Raw genomic sequence first — 16917 nt, 5'->3', positions numbered from 1 at the left:
GCTGAAATGTTGTGTACAAATTTGTTTACATCCTTGTTAGTGAGCATTTCTCCTTTGCCAAGTTAATCCGGCATATCAAGAAGCTGATTATACAGCATGATCATTACACAGGTGCACCTTGTACTGCGGACAACTAAAGGCCACTCTAAAATGTGCAGTTTTGTCACACAACACAATGCCACAGATTTCTCAAGTTTTGAGGGAGCGTGCAATTGACTTCAGGAATGTCCACCAGAGCTGTTGCCAGATAATTGAATGTTAATTTCTCTACCAAGATCCTCCTCCAATGTTGTTTTAGAGAATTTGGCAGTACTTCAAACCGGCCTAGTGATCGCAGACCACATGTATGGCGTTGTGTGGGCGAGCGGTTTGCTGATGTCAACGTTGTGAACAGAGTGACGGGCAGGCATAAGCTATGGACAACGAACACAATTGCATTTAATCTATGACAATTTGAATGCATAGAGATTCCGTGACGAGATCCAGAGACCCATTGACGTGCCATTCATCAGCCACCATCCCCTTGTGTTTCAGCATGATAATGCACAGCACCATGTCGCAAGGATCTGTACACAATTCCTTGAAGCTGAAAATGTCCCAGTTCTTTCATGGCCTGCATACTCACCAGAAATGTTGAGCATGTTTGGAATGCTCTGGATCGACGCGTGCGACAGCGTGTTCCAGTTCCGATCAATATTCAGCAACTTTAAACAGCCATTGAATAGGAGTGGGACAACATTCCACAGGCCACAATCAACAGCCTGATCAACTCTATGCGAAAGAGATGTGTTGTACTGCATGAGGCAAATGGTGATCACACCAGATACTGACTGTCACGCCCTGACCTTAGATATGTTTTTCTATATATTTTGGTTAGGTCAGGGTGTGACTAGTGTGGGTACTCTAGTTTTTGTATGTCTAGGTTTTTTTTAATGTCTGTTGGCCTGATAAGGTTCCCAATCAGAGACAGCTGTTTATCGTTGTCTCTGATTGGGGATAAAATTTAGGTAGCCATTTTCCTCATTTGTGTTGTGGGATCTTGTCTATGTATAGTTGCCTTAGTGTACATCAGTAGCGTCACGGTTCGGTTGGTTAGGTGAGTTTCAGTTTATTAAAATTATGTGGAACTCTACTCACGCTGCGCCTTGGTCTCATCATTATATCATATATATATCATTATATCATATTATACAAATTTTTCCACAGGTTATAAACTGAAAATGACATCAGCGTTTTCTAAATGTTCTATCTCTTCATGACACTAGTAGAGAGGCCCTATAGTTCTCGAGCCTTCCCTCCTCGCCTGAAGCCAAGGTCAGTCATTGTAAATCAGCATTCTAGACAGTCTGGAGATAGTTCATTCATTTGTACAAAGGAACAGACCGTCATTGTTACTAAACTCCTGACTATATTATATACAATTGGGAATGGGAGCAAGAGAGAAAATTCATATATGTACAGTACATAATAGCATTTGGACTAGTCAGTCCTGATTGAAATGTATACATAATTAGTCATCATTGATAAAAATTCCCTTAACATTTACCTATACATTTTTCAGGTGAGTCAGCTGTGAAGTTCATCCGCTGTGATGATGATCTGAACCCAGGAGCACATTGACAGTAGAAGCTTCCATTGGTGTTGATGCATGCTGCATTCTCACCACAGATATGTGGTGTTTCAGTGTCATAGTCATAGTCATCACTAGGAGGATTACACTCATTCTCATCTGGGGTCAAAAACAGAGTTATTGAGAGTGTGAAGAGGTAGAATGGTTGGGGAAAGGTCATTTAAAATATAACAGATATAAAGTTGAAGTCAGAAGTTTACATACACCATAGCGAAATACATTTAAACTCAATTTTTCACAATTCCTAACATTTAATCCAATTAAACATTTCCTGTCTTAGGTCAGTTAGGATCACCACTTTTAAGTATGTGAAATGTCCAAATAATAGAGATTGATTTATTTCAGCTTATTTCAGCTTACATCACATTCCCAGTGGGTCAGAAGTTTACATACACTCAATTAGTATTTGGTAGCGTTGCCTTTAAAATTGTTTAACTTGGGTCAAACGTTTCGGATAGCCTTCCACAATAAGTAGGGTGAATTTTGGCCCATTCCTCCTGACAGAGCTGGTGTAACTGAATCAGGTTTGTAAGCCTCCTTGCTCGCACAGGCTTTTTCAATTCTGCCCACATTTTCTATGGGATTGAGGTCAGGGCTTTGTGATGGCCACTCCAATACCTTGACTTTGTTAAGCCATTTTGACAACTTTGGAGGTGTGCTTGGGGTCATTGTCCATTTTGAAGAACCATTTGCAACCAAGCTTTAACTTCATGACTGATGTCTTGTGATGTTGCTTCAATATATCCACATAATTTTCCTACCTCATGATGCCGTCTATTTTGTGAAGTGCACCAGTCACTCCTGCAGCAAAGCACCCCCACAACATGATGCTGCCACCCCTGTGCTTCACGGTTGGGATGGTGATCTTCAGCTTGCAAGCCTCACCCTTTTTCCTCCAGACATAACGATGGTCATTATGGCCAAACAGTTCTATTTTTGTTTCACCAGACCAGAGGACATTTCTCCAAAAAGTACGATCTTTGTCCCCATGTAAAGTTGTAAACGGTAGTCTGGCTTTTTTAATGGAGGTTTTGGAGCAGTGGCTTCTTCCTTGCTGAGAGGCCTTTCAGGTTATGTTGATATAGGACTTGTTTTTACTATGGATATAGATACTTTTGTACCCGTTTCCTCCAGCATCTTCACAAGGTCCTTTGCTGTTGTTCTGGGATTGATTTGCACTTTTCGCACCAAAGTACGTTCCTCTTTAGGAGACAGAATGCGTCTCCTTCCTGAGCGGTATGATGGCTGTGTTGTCCCATGGTGTTTATACTTGCGTACTATTGTTTGTACAGATGAACGTGGTACCTTCAGGCATTTGGAAATTTCTCCCAAGGATGAACCAGATTTGTGGAGGTCTACAAGATTTTTCTGAGGTCTCGGCTGATTTCTTTTGATTTTCCCATGATGTCTAGCAAAGAGGCACCGAGTTTGAAGGTAGGCCTTGAAATACATCCACAGGTACACCTCCAATTGACTAAAACGACTGTCAATTAGCCTATCAGAAGCTTCTAAAGCCATGACATAATTTTCTGGAATTTTACAAGCTGTTTAAAGGCACAGTCAACTTAGTGTATGTAAACTTCTGACCCACTGGAATTGTGATACAGTGAATTATAGGGGAAATAATCTGTCTGGAAACAATTGTTGGAAAAATTACTTGTGTCATACACAAAGTAGATGTCCTAACCGACTTGCCAAAACTATAGTTTGTTAAGACATTTATGGAGTGGTTGAAAATACAAGTTTTAATGACTCCAACGTAAGTGTATGTAAACTTCCGACTTCAACTCTATATAGAAGATATAATACAAGACAGACATGTACATACCAATGCAATGTTTCCCATTTGTAGAGAATCCTTTAGGACAGCCTGATACATGTTCCATCAGCAGGGCAAGGTGAAGAGCTGCAGAGTAAGCAACAGGCAGATTCTACAATAAGTTGTCCCATTATCGTATGGTCAGTGCTATCCTGGATACTTGGAACATCCCTACCCTAAAGCCTAACCTTAACCTTAACCCTCACCTTACCCTAACCTTCACCCTTACCTTTTTACATTTCAAATTCAATATGGTAGGGACGTCCCAAGGATCCTGGATAGCACAGAACATTAATGGTATTGGGGGAGTAAAAAAACTACTTTTGTAGAACCGACCTTTGACTATGGTTGTGACGGCAGGGTGGCCTAGTGGTTAGAGAGTTGGACTAGTTACCGAAAGGTTGCAAGTTCAAATCCCCAAGCTGACAAGGTACAAAACTGTCGTTCTGCCCCTGAACAGGCTGAACCCACTGTTCCTAGGCCTTCATTGAAAATAAGAATTTGTTCTTAACTGACTTGCCTAGTTAAATAAAGGTAAAATAAATTTAAAAAATAATCAGTTGGAGAGGTTTCAGGCACAAACTTGCAGCAATAGTTTGTAAAGGTTTATCTCTCTCTGTTCAAAAAGGTATACCCCCATCTGGATCTCAGCAGATTGTTCCTACGGCAACTGTGCTCACAGGATATGCCCATAATAACCCCTGAATTGCACACGGCTGTCCGGAGGTGACCATTTCCTCTTTACCAGGAAGCCATCACCTGGCATGGGACTGTGTGATAATGACTGTAGACCTCAGTCTGTATGATAGTAAATGGGTAGTCAGTCCATTGTGGTAATGGGTAGAGAGAGGCAGCAGTAGTGTGGAATGTTGTGGTCAGAGAGAGAGTCTTCTTAAACAATCTGTAGGCACTGTCTAAGTTGGTGCTCTCTGTTTCACTCTAACTAGTAAAACATATTAAGGAACCATCTGTCAATGTTCTCTGATACAGTAGCTTTGTTCTCTCCCTTCACAACCCTCCATTTATCCTCCCCCACTTCATCTGCCAACCAGACTGACACTAACTTTCCAGCTGCTACCATTGAACTGAGTAGCAGAATGGATCTACCGTGTTTTCCCTCCACAGATAACTGTTTTGCCAGAGTGTGACAGTTGACATCATGGCTTGTCATTATTCTACCCTTAGTTGCCTCTCAAAGCTTATAATCTATTTCCCCTTGCATAGCTTTCAAGATGGCGCTGATAGACATGGTCGCCCTGTTCATGGCTCCTTATGTTATTTCTCACCTTATTAGCTCAGAACGTCCTTTGCATTATTACATACAGCCAGAAATAACTTTAGAATATTAGAGCGGTGGTAACTCACAAGCATTTTTGCCAGAAATACAACTTTCCTGAATTTGACCCTTTGACCAATCGGAATCCATGCTTCAAGATTGTTTTGATCACGCGGACAGAGATGTTCCGGGTTGCTTCTGTGAATAACATTGACATATACACTGACACGGTGACTGAGTTTATCAGGAAGTGCATAGGGGATGTTGTTCCCACTGTGACTTAAAACTGTGGATAGATGGCAGCATTCGTGTAAAACCACCGCAAAGTGACTGGGAATATAGTTGAGTACAAACAGTCCAGTTATGCCCTCCGTAAGGCATTCAAACGACAAGGGTGCGTGATCAGCCCCCTTGTGTACTCCCTGTTCACCCATGAAGGTGAAAAGCTTCAAGGTCCTTGGCGCACACATCACTGACAATCTGAAATGGTCCACCCACACAGACAGTGTGGCGACAAAGGCGCAACAGTGCCTCTTCAACCCCAGGAAGCTGAAGAAATTCAGCTTGGCCCATAAGACCCTCACAAACTTTTACAGATGCACCATTGAGAGCATCCTCTCGGGCTGCCTGTTACGGCAACTGTACCGTCCACAAAGACGGGGCTCTCCAGAGGGTTGTCTGGTCTGCCCAATGTATTACCCGGGGCACACTGCCTGCCCTCCAGGACATCTACAGCACCCGGTGTCACAGGAAGGCCAGGAAGACCATCATGGACCTCAGCCACCCGGGCCACGCCTTCTGGATGGTTGCGGGGTGAACAGGCCGAGGTCAGTACAGGTGCAGCATCAAAGCTGGAACCAAGAGACTGAAAAACAGCTTCTATCTCAAGGCCATCAGACTGTTAAATAGTCACCACTAGCTGGCCACCGGCCAAGATCCTGCCCTGAACTTTAATCACTGTCACTAGACCGCTATCACCTGGTTACTCTACCATGCACCTTAGAGGCTGATGCCCTATGTACATAGTCATGGAACACTGGTCACTTTACATACTGTGTTATATACTCCAAGATTGCTTGTCCTAATATTTCTATATTTCTTAATTCCAGTATTTTACTTTTTAGATGTGTGAATTGTTGTGTATTGTTACTGCAAGCATTTCGCTACACCCCCAATAACATCTGCTAAATATGTGTGTGACCAATAACATTTTATTTGATACTTCTAAATTCTAAAGAATGTGACAAGGTTTCAGCCATTGAGACACTAACTAACCAAATGCACATAAAGAGGGATAGTCACCTCTCCTCAATTAGCCACCCCTTACAATGTGTCATCAAAGACTTCCTGTCTTCTTCACGGCAGCGAGAAATCACACTGAATGTTATCACCTCGCTGTGATGTCATGGCAACAAGGATATTTTTTTAATCTCAAAGTGTGTGTGTGTGTGTGTGTGTGTGTGTGTGCATGCTTGAGGGGTGTGAGTGTTATCAGACTGTGGGGTGCTTCAGGGGAGATCAGAGTATAGATACCACTGTTAAAGGCCGAGGAACAGAGGGTCTATTTAGAGAGAGGGACCCAGAGTCTAGGATGAAGAATAGGGAGAGTGTCTCTCTCTCTCTCTCTGTCTACTGCTAATTCCTCTGAATGTGCTCCTTCAGGCTTTTAGTCCTCAGATCCCAAAAGTCATTCAGTGTTATGACAACGGTCTGTCCTTTAGGTTCCATTCAGTTCTGATGAGTGTCATTGTTTCCATTTTAAGAGCTGTGTCCCTATTGCTCTGTCTTACTCAATGAACCAATAAAAAGTACTTGATGATTTTCCACTTACTGGAAATAAGTTATAAATGCTAATGCCGTAAAAGGGAGTCCACAAGGAAGCAAGACAGATCTATTAGCCACATGTAAAATAGTTGCAATAAACTGAACTCAATTTCAACAGGCTATTAACAGGATTTTAAATGGATTCCAACCTTGGCACACAATGGCACGTTGTCGCCTCAAATATCTCAAAGGAACTTGCTGTGCTCTCCCCCCTACCTTATGTCTTAGATGTTCTCAAATGTTATGATTAAACCACTATATCATTAAACCTGCAATTACTGAGAAGAACGATACATTTCCGCTGTCATCTGACTCATTTCAATACAAAGGATTAAAATAGCTCACAGTGGTGTAAAGTAGTTCAGTAAAAATACTTTAAAGTACTACTTAAGTAGATTTTTGGTGTATCTGTACTTCACTCTTTATGTTGACAACTTTTACTTCACTAGATTCCTAAAGAAAGTGTACTTTTTACTCCATACATTTTCCTTCACACCCAAAGGAACTCATTACATTTTGAATGCTTAGCAGGACAGGAAAATGGTCTAATTTACACCCTTATTAAGAGAACATCCCTGGTCATCCATACTGCCTGGCGGACTCACTAAGCACAAATGCTTTGTTTGTACATGATGTCTGAGTGTTGGTGTGTGCCCCTGGCTAACCATACATTTTTAAAAGAAGAATTGTGCCGTCTGGTTTGCATAGTATCTAGGAATCTGAAAGGATATATACATATACTTTTGATACTTAAGTACATTTAAAACCAAAAACCTTTAGACTTTTACTCAAGTAGTATTTAACTGGGTGACTTTCACTTTTACTTGAGTAATATTCTATAAAAAGGTACCTTTCATTTTCCTTAAGTATTGGGTACTTTTTCCACCACTGATGACTCAACCATTCTGCTTTACTTAATAACATTTTCCAGTTGTTCCTAAATGTAGTTTCAGCTTATGTCAGAAATGATGTCTAATGCAATCTGAGAGTAGCCTGGTCCCAGATCTGTTTGTTTGGCATGTGACAATGACCATAGGGGTTGTCAAGACACCCTACATTACTCATCTCATATGTATATACTGTACTCTATACCATCTACTGCATCTTGCCTATGCCGTTCTGTACCATCACTTATTCATATATTTTTTTTACATATTCATTCCTTTACACGTGTGTGTGTGTGTGTGTATAAGGTAGTAGTTGTGAAATTGTTAGGTTACTCGTTGGATATTACTGCATTGTCGGAACTAGAAGCACAAGCATTTCGCTACACCTGCATTAACATCTGCTGACCATGTGTCTGTGACAAATAAAATGTGATTTGATTTGACAGTAAGAACAGATCTTGGAGCAGGCTAAACTGAGAGGTGTTCAACCCTGTAGTGACTTCCTGTGGGACCCTGATCATGATGACCTGCCAATGAATTTGCACATTAGCATTTCAGGCAAATTTAAGTCAAATGATCACTTAGTTATGCTTTGATATCAATGGGAGACTAAGTGAGAATTCAAGTTATGATTTGCCTCTTCAAGTCTTTTTCTTTACTCTTCATCTAACCATCCCCGAACAAACAAACACTGTCTGATTTTGTGCTTTCTCTCCCAAACACACAACCTTCTCCATGGCAACATGACTTCTGTGTAAACAGTTTACAAAAAGGACTCACCCAGAATCAGGAGATGCAGTCTGCCTGTCATGGTGAAGAAGAATCTCACTATGAGAATCACAACGCACAAGATTAGACCAGGGCTGAAACTCTGCCCCTATCTGAACGGTCTATTCAAAAGTGTGATGAAGATCCGTCTTCTCTTCTTCTCAGGAGTTTCGCCAAACTTCTCAGGGTTGTTTTACTGAAGAAAAATGGCACCCGTATCCATCAACTCAGTCAAGCTTCTGTCTAGTAGATTGAGCTCTGCTGACATCACCAAATGAGAGAGAAAATGACAAGTAGTCACTGTGCTCTCATCACTTGCCTAGAACTTTCTGTCTCTGACTCGCTCTCCTTCTGTTCCACCCTGTGTGTTTGGCTGTGGTGGTCTGGGCTGTGTCTGGCTCACTGACATACTAAAGAGGTTTCTGGGCAGTTTCAGCTGAGCCGCTGGTGTTGAGTCACGCCCCTGAAACAAGGGGGGGGAGGGAAATGAGGTTGGAGGACGAGGGGGGTTTAGCAACTGCTGCTGTTTTTATTTTTTGATCTCTGCTCTTTAGGGTTCCATGACAACACGACCTAAACTGGCCTCTCCAATTTAAGGGGCTTTATTGGCAAGGAAAACATTTCTTTAAATTGCCAAAGCAAGTGAAATGTGTGTACTCTGTTTAGGGCCAAATAGCATTCTAGTTTGCTCTGTTTTTGTTTAATTCTTTCCAATGTGTCAAGTAATTATCTTTTTGTTCTCTCATGATTTGATTGGGTCTAATTGTGTTGCTGTCCTGGGGCTCTGTGGGGTCTGTTTGTGAACAGAGCCCCAGGACCAGCTTGCTTAGGGGACTCTTCTCCAGGTTCATGTCTCTGTAGGTGATGGCTTTGTTATGGAAGTTTTAGGAATTGCTTCCTTTTAGGTGGTCTCCTCGTTCTCTCTCTCTCTAAAGGAATAGACATTTCAAATGTCATTATGGATATATACTGTGTTGTAATGATGTGCAAATAGAAAGAGAGGGGTTGGAAACTATCTACAACCTTGTTTTCCACTTCCTCCACTCTATCAGACTGTATGGTCTAAATTGAATCAGACATTAAGGAGTCTGGGTAGTGAGACTGTTCATTGTTATACAGAACACTGCTTGGACACACTCCCATAGGCTGTGGTTGTCTATTAATGGTGGTGATGACAAATGTACGGTTCTCTCCTTTTCGTCTTTGAGCAGATGGCATCTGTTCATACTGATAACAATGTAACAATGTAGTGTAATGTACAAAGCTCCCAGTGGAATCCATTAACAATGGACATTAAAATCAAGTTATTTTTTTTCTGGGAGCTGTGGGTAAATCAAATGTTATGATTTAAAGTAAAACATTTATTTTAAAGTTGTCACGCCCTGACCATAGTTTACTTTGTATTTTCTATGTTTTGATTGGTCAGGGTGTGATCTGAGTGGGTATTCTATGTTTCATGTCTTGTTTGTCTATTTCTATGTTCAGCCTGATATGGTTCTCAGTCAGAGGCAGGTGTTCGTCATTGTCTCTGATTGGGAACCATATTTAGGTAGCCTGGGTTTCACTGTGTGTTTGTGGGTGATTGTTCCTGTCCTATGTGTCCCTGTGTTCACACTATATAGGCTGTTAGGGTTTCGTTACGTTTTGTTTTGTAGTATTGTATTGGAGATTCGTGTTTCGTATTATTAATAAACATGGATCGTAAACCACACGCTGCATTTTGGTCCGACTCTCCTTCGTATGAAGACGAAACTCGTTACAAAAGTTCTGTTTTCTAAAAGTATAGGACAGAAAACAGAATAGTCATCCACACAAACCACAGGATTAGCACAAGTTTGAAAGTGTGGTTTATTTGGTAAAAACACAGAAAATGCAGTCAATATTTTTCTCAAAGGAACAATATCATTGTTGCTGTTGTGTCATAATCAATTTCTTTAGGATTTTAACTATTAATGCCACTTTCTTAACTTCTTGTAACTACGAGGCAGTATTTTCATTTTTGGGAAATAGACGGGCTATTTTGTCAGGACAAGATGCTAGAATATGCATATAAATGACGGCTTAGGATAGAAAAAGAAAAAAGAAAAAGAAAAGTTTCCAAAACTGTAAAAATATTGTCTGTGAGTATAACAGAACTGACATTGCAGGCGAAAGCCTGAGAAATCCAATCCGGAAGTGACTCATGTTTTGAAAGCTCTGCGTTCCGATGCGTCCCTATTGAGCATTGCTATCAACCAGATTCCTTTTTATACGTATTCCCCAAGGTGTCTACAGCATTTTGACATAGTTTCACGCATTTATGTTGAAGAACGAGCGTAAGCGACTATATTGCGTAAGTGGTCACCTGATGGCTCTCAGTGATTTGTGACCAAGTTGCCTACTGCTAGCTGGACATAATGCTATGCTAGGCTATCGATAAACTTACACAAATGCTTGTCTTGCTTTGGCTGTAAAGCATATTTTCAAAATCTGAGATGACAGGGTGATTAACAAAAGGCTAAGCTGTGTCTCAATATATTTCACATGTGATTTCATGAATAGGAATATTTTCTAGGAATATTTATGTCCGTTGCGTTATGCTAATTAGTGTCAGATGAGGACAACGATCCCAGACCCGGGATGGGTAGTTACAACAGACATTCGTTGTCATACTGTGTCACGTTCTGACCTTAGTTCCTTTGTTTTGTCTTTGTTTAGTATGGTCAGGGCGTGAGTTGGGGTGGACAGTCTGTTTGTTTTTCTATGTTGGTGTCTGTGTTCGGCCTAGTATGGTTCTCAATCAGAGGCAGATGTCGTTGTCTCTGAGAATCATACTTAGGTGGCCTTTTTTCCACCTGTGTTTCGTGGGTGTTTGTCTTCTGTGTCAGTGTTTGTCGCCACACGGGACTGTTTCATTGATGCACGTTATTGGTTTGTTCTAGTGTTCTGTTGTTTTTATTAAACATTATGGACACTTACCACGCTGCGTTTTGGTCCTCCGATCCTTCTCGCTACTCCTCTTCAGAAGAGGACGAGATCCGTTACACTGTAACACATCTTCAACAGTATATCAACTGTACTTCTGCTAGTCTTGCTAGTACAGTTATGATTTGTCTTAGAAGAGGAAGAAGGAGGGCTGAGAGCAAAGAAGCCGAGTGCAACGTGGCGTTTCTGACAATGTTATAGAGACAGTTCTTTTTGGTTATGGTGTTGTCAACACCTTAGTGGCAGACCTCACCACTGTAGGCACTTAATTTGATCACAGGAAATGCAGATAAGTTTTGTAATTTACATTAATTCATTGAAAACCCACACTAACACACGGTTATATTAACAGTATTCCACTTTTCATGTAGCCTCATTTTGACCAACCTATAAGGGCACAGAGAGACCCAGATGCAGACACAGGAGGCAGATGGTTCAAGTTTCTGATATTTATTAGTTTCCAAGGGGCAGGCAAGAGAATGGTCGTGGACAGGCAAAAAGATCACAATAAGGTCAGAGTCCAGGAGGTACAGAGTGGCAGGCAGGCTCGAGGTCAGGGCAGGCAGTATGGTCAGGCAGGCGGGTTCAGAGTCCGGGCATGCAAGGGTCAAAACCGGGAGGACTAGCAAAAGAGAGAATAGAAAAAGCAGGAGCACGGGACCAAATCCTGTTGCTGCAGGATTATTTTACATCTTATCCAGAGCAATTTACAGTAGTGAGTGGATACGTTTTTTTTTACTCTTATCCAGTACTGGTCCCCGTGCGAATCGAACACACCACTGGCATGGCAAAACACCATGCTCTACCAACCGGTCACATGAAGATCCTAAACCTGTAAGAAGGGTTATATACAGTATAAATGTCCTAAAGCAAACATATCTTCCTGTCTGAGAGAGAGTAGTCAGAGGTCATGTTGTTGTCATGGAACCCTAAAGAGCAGAGATCAACAAAATGACTAGGAAATACATTTATTTCCATGACCACATTAAAAGCAATTCTGGATTGACCAATGTAGATATTTTCAAAACATGCAACTTAAAACGTATATTTTACCGAATCTTTTGGATGCCAGAGTAATGTTGAGGGAATCCTATTTGTGTCAGAACTATATTTATATGATATGCAAAACTTGCAAAGAGCCTATCCAACTATCCAATCTCTTCAAAAAATAAACTATTGGAACCAAGACTTAAAAGAACTGATATTGGCACAAGAGTGAGGAAATATTGGAACATAAAACACAATTACAGGTAACAAATGTACGCTTAATCCAGTGTAAACTAATGTATTATACAAGAGACAACATTCACAAATTCTACAGCTCAATGGCAGTCATTTTAACAATGACTCAATAATACATGTCTTCTGGGAATGCCCGAAAGTCAGTGTTCCGTCTGTCTGCATATTTCATGGAATATGAGGGTGCAATGAGATACTCAATAGGTTGGACTATACTTTTTTGGTCAATCATCTTGAAAAAACATATTTAAACTGGAAATTGACCAATCCTCCATTGTTAACACATTATGGAAAGGTCAAATGCTTTATTATTTAAATGTTAAGTGCGTGGGTGCAGTTTGAGGCCATGTGGCAGAGAGTGATGCGGCGCTGGAGATGGCGGTGTGAGCATGTGTGTCTGGGCAGGTGTGATGTAATGGATGTTTTGTAATGTTTCCATGTGTATGTTTAAATATTATTATTATTTTTTTTAAACATACTAAATAATTATTTTACACACCTTCCTAATCTTGATTTGCACCCTGTTTTGCTCTCAGAACAGCCTGAATTCGTTGGGGCATGGACTCAAATATGTTGAAAGCGTTCGACAGGGATGCTGGTCAATCTTGACCCAATGCTTCCTGAAGTTGGGTGAAGTTGGCTGGATGTCCTTTGGGTGGTGGACCATTCTTGATACACACAGGAAACTAATCAGCGTGAAAACCTCAGCACCGTTGCAGTTCTTGACACACCTGGCACCTACTACCATACCCCATTCAAAGGCACTTAAATCTTTTGTCTTGCCCATTCACCTTCTGAATGACAGACATACAATCCATGTCTCAATTGCCTCAAGGTTTAAAATCATTCATGAACCTGTCTCCTCCTTCATCCACACTGAGTGAAGTGGATTTAACAGGTGGCATCAATGAGGGAGCTTAGCTTTCACCTGGTCAGTCTGTCATAGAAAGAGCAGGTGTTTTGTTTTGTACATTCAGTGTATATACTAACTAATGCAAATGGGTCCTTACCTCCCATCTTATAACTCTTACGTCCCAATGAATGTATACAGGGTCTGTTCATACAAGTATAGCTCTGTCTAATTTGGGTCTTGGGGTGAGGACATTTGGGTGACGGGTGGGAACCGCCATCTGGAATACGCCAGTGTTCCTCGCTCCTAAACAATAGCACAGGCATGGAGCTCTGGTGACCTGTGGACCTAGTGGTGACAGACAACTGGCATGGCATGGCCTTGACTAGATTTGTTCTGGTGCCCAGGGAGGAGCAGCAGTGTTGCTGTAATGTGTGACTAGAATCTGACCCGGGCAAGACTTTAGTGGTGCCAACAATGGGATCAAAGAATTCCTAGATTCCTAGTGTGGGTCTGTTGTACGTACTGCCTGTAGGCGCCAAGGATTCTTATGACTTATCACTGCCAATAATTCATCTAGTGTAGCTCATTTCCCAACAACTTTCTTACAGTACATAAAAACAAAAATAATAGCTTAGTGGGAAGATGTCTGACACAACTTTCATGCATGAGTCTTAATAATATAGACAACATACCCCTGGAGAAATAATAATGGAGCCCTATCTAGCCAGGCAAGACACAGAACTAATTTAAAACAGAAAAAATCTTCATGGATTCACTGTTCTCAAACGAATGCAAGCTTTTTAAAAGCCAAACGATCTTCTATTGCACAATTACATAGAAAGTGAAATGAAACTATTTGAAAAGGCATTGTTCCTGCTCTATCTTACAACAGAAGTACAGCTAGACTAAGAGAGAAATCCCCCTCACCTTGAACTCATTGAGAGCCATAAGAACAGCAAAACTGCTGAGATGGTAGCAGGAGCACACAGTGTGGGTGGCATTGGACTGCACCAGGAAACAGCCTCGATCAGACCAGGTCCCTTCTCCCAACTCATCCCAGTACACACAGGTGTAGTTCCCTTCATCTGACTGGGAAACAACATTCATAATTACCATAGAAGAGAAGTAGAAAAACGATGTTACTCCAGGACACTTCACACAGTGACCATCCCAGAACAAGCAAAGCAGGTGCAGCATATGAGCATATTTAGAAGATTTGATACTGCCACATTCACATAGACTATAATAATGGGATAGAGGGGTAATGCTTCTGCTCCTCACCTCCTTCAAATGGGAGAAGGTGAATGTGACTGGCTCCTTGAGAAAGGATGTGTCCTTGTTACTCATGGTGGCCGTCACCACTTTGGAGTTGATCTGAAAGCTGTGGCCCTCCTGTGCCTGCAGCCCTGAGAAGGAATGGTTGGTGGATGTCTCCAGACCCTTATAGCTGAGCAGGGACACTGTTGCAAATCCTGAGAAAGCAAATGTTTAAGTCTAGGAGTTTGTACACTGTGTACATTCATTTCACATTATATCATTACATTATAAAGATAGGTTCTGATGATTGTGGTGGGATTATGATGGCAGTGTTGATGCTGATCATGAAGATGAGGATGATGAAGATGGTAACCTGGGTAGGAGGTGTCTCCAGCAGCAGTCTCCCAGTGGCTGTCTAGCTGAGCGTGTGTAGATGACAAGGTGAGGGGCCCCTGGGGTGAGGAGGCATTTCTCTGCACCAACAGCTCCACCTCTGGAAGCAAATACATTCACATCTTCACAAACAGGCCTACAGTAGGTGAGATGTTACAACTCTCAGAATGTAACAGAATGTTACAACTCTCCTTTCTGCTAGAAAGGAGTAAGCTATTCAAAAATGGCCACAAATAAACATATTCTTCGAAGGAAGTTATAACAACTTGTCTTCCGTTAGGTGGCTTCAAAAGCCAAAACAATCATCGCTGAGTTTATGTTGTCTGGACTCATGGCTTAGTTCAGGATGTTCTCCTACCGGTGTGAGTTTTGAACCTCCTGGTCTCGGGGTGTTTCAGCAGAGGTCCTATAATTCTCAGAGCAGTCTCTACCAGGTCCAGCAAGACACTCACTTCCTTGTTATTTTTCAGAGGCCCGCCAGACAGGAGCCTGTCTATAGCAGACAACAGAGTCTACAGAGACAGAGAGAGGTGGGGGAGGAGGGGTACATAGACACATTAACTAACCACAATGCTACAACGCTATGTTTAGAAGTCATTTTCATAGGGGCGGTAGGGTAGCCTAGTGGTTAGAGCGTTGGACTAGTAACCGGAAGGTTGCAAGTTCAAACCCCCGAACTGACAAGGTACAAATCTGTCGTTCTGCCCCTGAACAGGCAGTTAACCCACATCATTGAAAATAAGAATTTGTTCTTAACTGACTCGCCTAGTTAAATAAAGGTAAAATAAAAAAACAAAAAATAAATACAGAGAAGAGAGTCGGCCCAAGAATTGAACCCTATGGCACCCCCATAGAGACTGCCAGAGGCTCAGACAACAGACCCTCCGATATGACACACTGAACTCTATCAGATAAGTAGTTGTTGAACCAGGCGAGGAAACCAAGGCTATCGAGTCTGCCGATGAGGATGTGCTGATTGATACATCGAAAGTTTCCATTATAAGCAAGATGTACCAAGTGCTGGTCAGTCGTTGTTTCCCTGCATGTATCCTTTCCTTAGTGGGCTGAGTCTGAACCTGCATATGTCAACCTCTATGATGGATGCCTGGGTTATAATGAGCCTCAAATATAAGTAAGGGCCTCAAATACATAAGCAGTAGTACCTCTAGCAGGGCCTCTCCATCGACTTGTTCTGCCGTATTACTCTCCCTCAACTCCAGACAACTGGTCCTCATCAGGGCCACAGCATCCTGCAGACCAGGGATGACCTGAGAACGAGGGATGAGGAGAGAAAGTGAGGAGAGAGAGAGCAGGCGTAGGTAGAGAGAGAGAGGAGGAAGTTAGTCTGTATTTTGTTCTGCAGAACAAAATGTGAATCATTACACTGTCTACTCATGTGGCTTACCATCTTAAGATGCTTCTCGCTCGCAAACATATCACAGTTCAACTCTGTGGAAAGAGAAGAGATGAGTGAATAAGGCATCTTAAAGGAAAATATATTTTATTATGAAATTATTGATGAAGTGATGACAACTTGATCATGCAGCGGAAGTATTGACATTCGAATGTTGAAACAGCTCCATCTCAATGAGAATGATGATCTATAAATGTGATTCTCACCAGTACATCTCCCCTGCGGGTCTCCGTAGTTGGTGAATCCTGCATGGCACACACACCGATGGCCACCGTTGGTGGCATTATGGCACGTTCCATTCTCTCCACAGATAAACTTATTTATTTTACACAAGTCTACAAAGGAATGACAGAAAGCACAGGTGACATTTTCACAAGATGTTCAGATCTACCTAAAACCGATCAATTCACATAATATCAATTACACATTCTGGTCATAAATAAAGTATCTGGTGCTTCATGAGGAAGAGGAGCAATTGAGCAAAATACATCAAGGGGTATAGATAAAATATTATTTAAATTTCTCAAAATTCCCAGGTTTTCCCCAAATCCCAGTTGGAAGATTCCTGGAATTAGCAGGAAATCTGGAGGCCT

At 41.7% G+C, this 16917-nt stretch overlaps 1 protein-coding gene across 2 annotated transcripts in view; it reads right to left on the bottom strand.

Annotated features, from left to right (window-relative positions):
• The window catches only part of LOC139365072 (adhesion G protein-coupled receptor E5-like), a 49775-nt gene that overhangs the window by 20760 nt on the left and 12098 nt on the right, over window positions 1-16917 (bottom strand). Inside the window, exons 1-3 of one of the 2 annotated variants that reach the window (XM_071102436.1) lie at window positions 8217-8616; window positions 3459-3536; window positions 1547-1729 (exon numbers count right to left, since the gene is read on the bottom strand). In XM_071102436.1, coding sequence (XP_070958537.1) covers window positions 1547-1729; window positions 3459-3536; window positions 8217-8247 — 292 coding nt within the window. In that variant the 5' untranslated portion in view covers window positions 8248-8616. Of the gene's footprint in view, window positions 1-1546; window positions 1730-3458; window positions 3537-8216; window positions 8617-16917 lie in introns of those variants that run through there. The other variant, XM_071102435.1, reaches the window with a different exon arrangement.

This window comes from Oncorhynchus clarkii, chromosome 13 (genome assembly GCF_045791955.1).
Source record: "Oncorhynchus clarkii lewisi isolate Uvic-CL-2024 chromosome 13, UVic_Ocla_1.0, whole genome shotgun sequence".
Taxonomy (NCBI): domain Eukaryota; kingdom Metazoa; phylum Chordata; class Actinopteri; order Salmoniformes; family Salmonidae; genus Oncorhynchus; species Oncorhynchus clarkii.
This window is presented reverse-complemented; position numbering and strand designations above follow the sequence as displayed.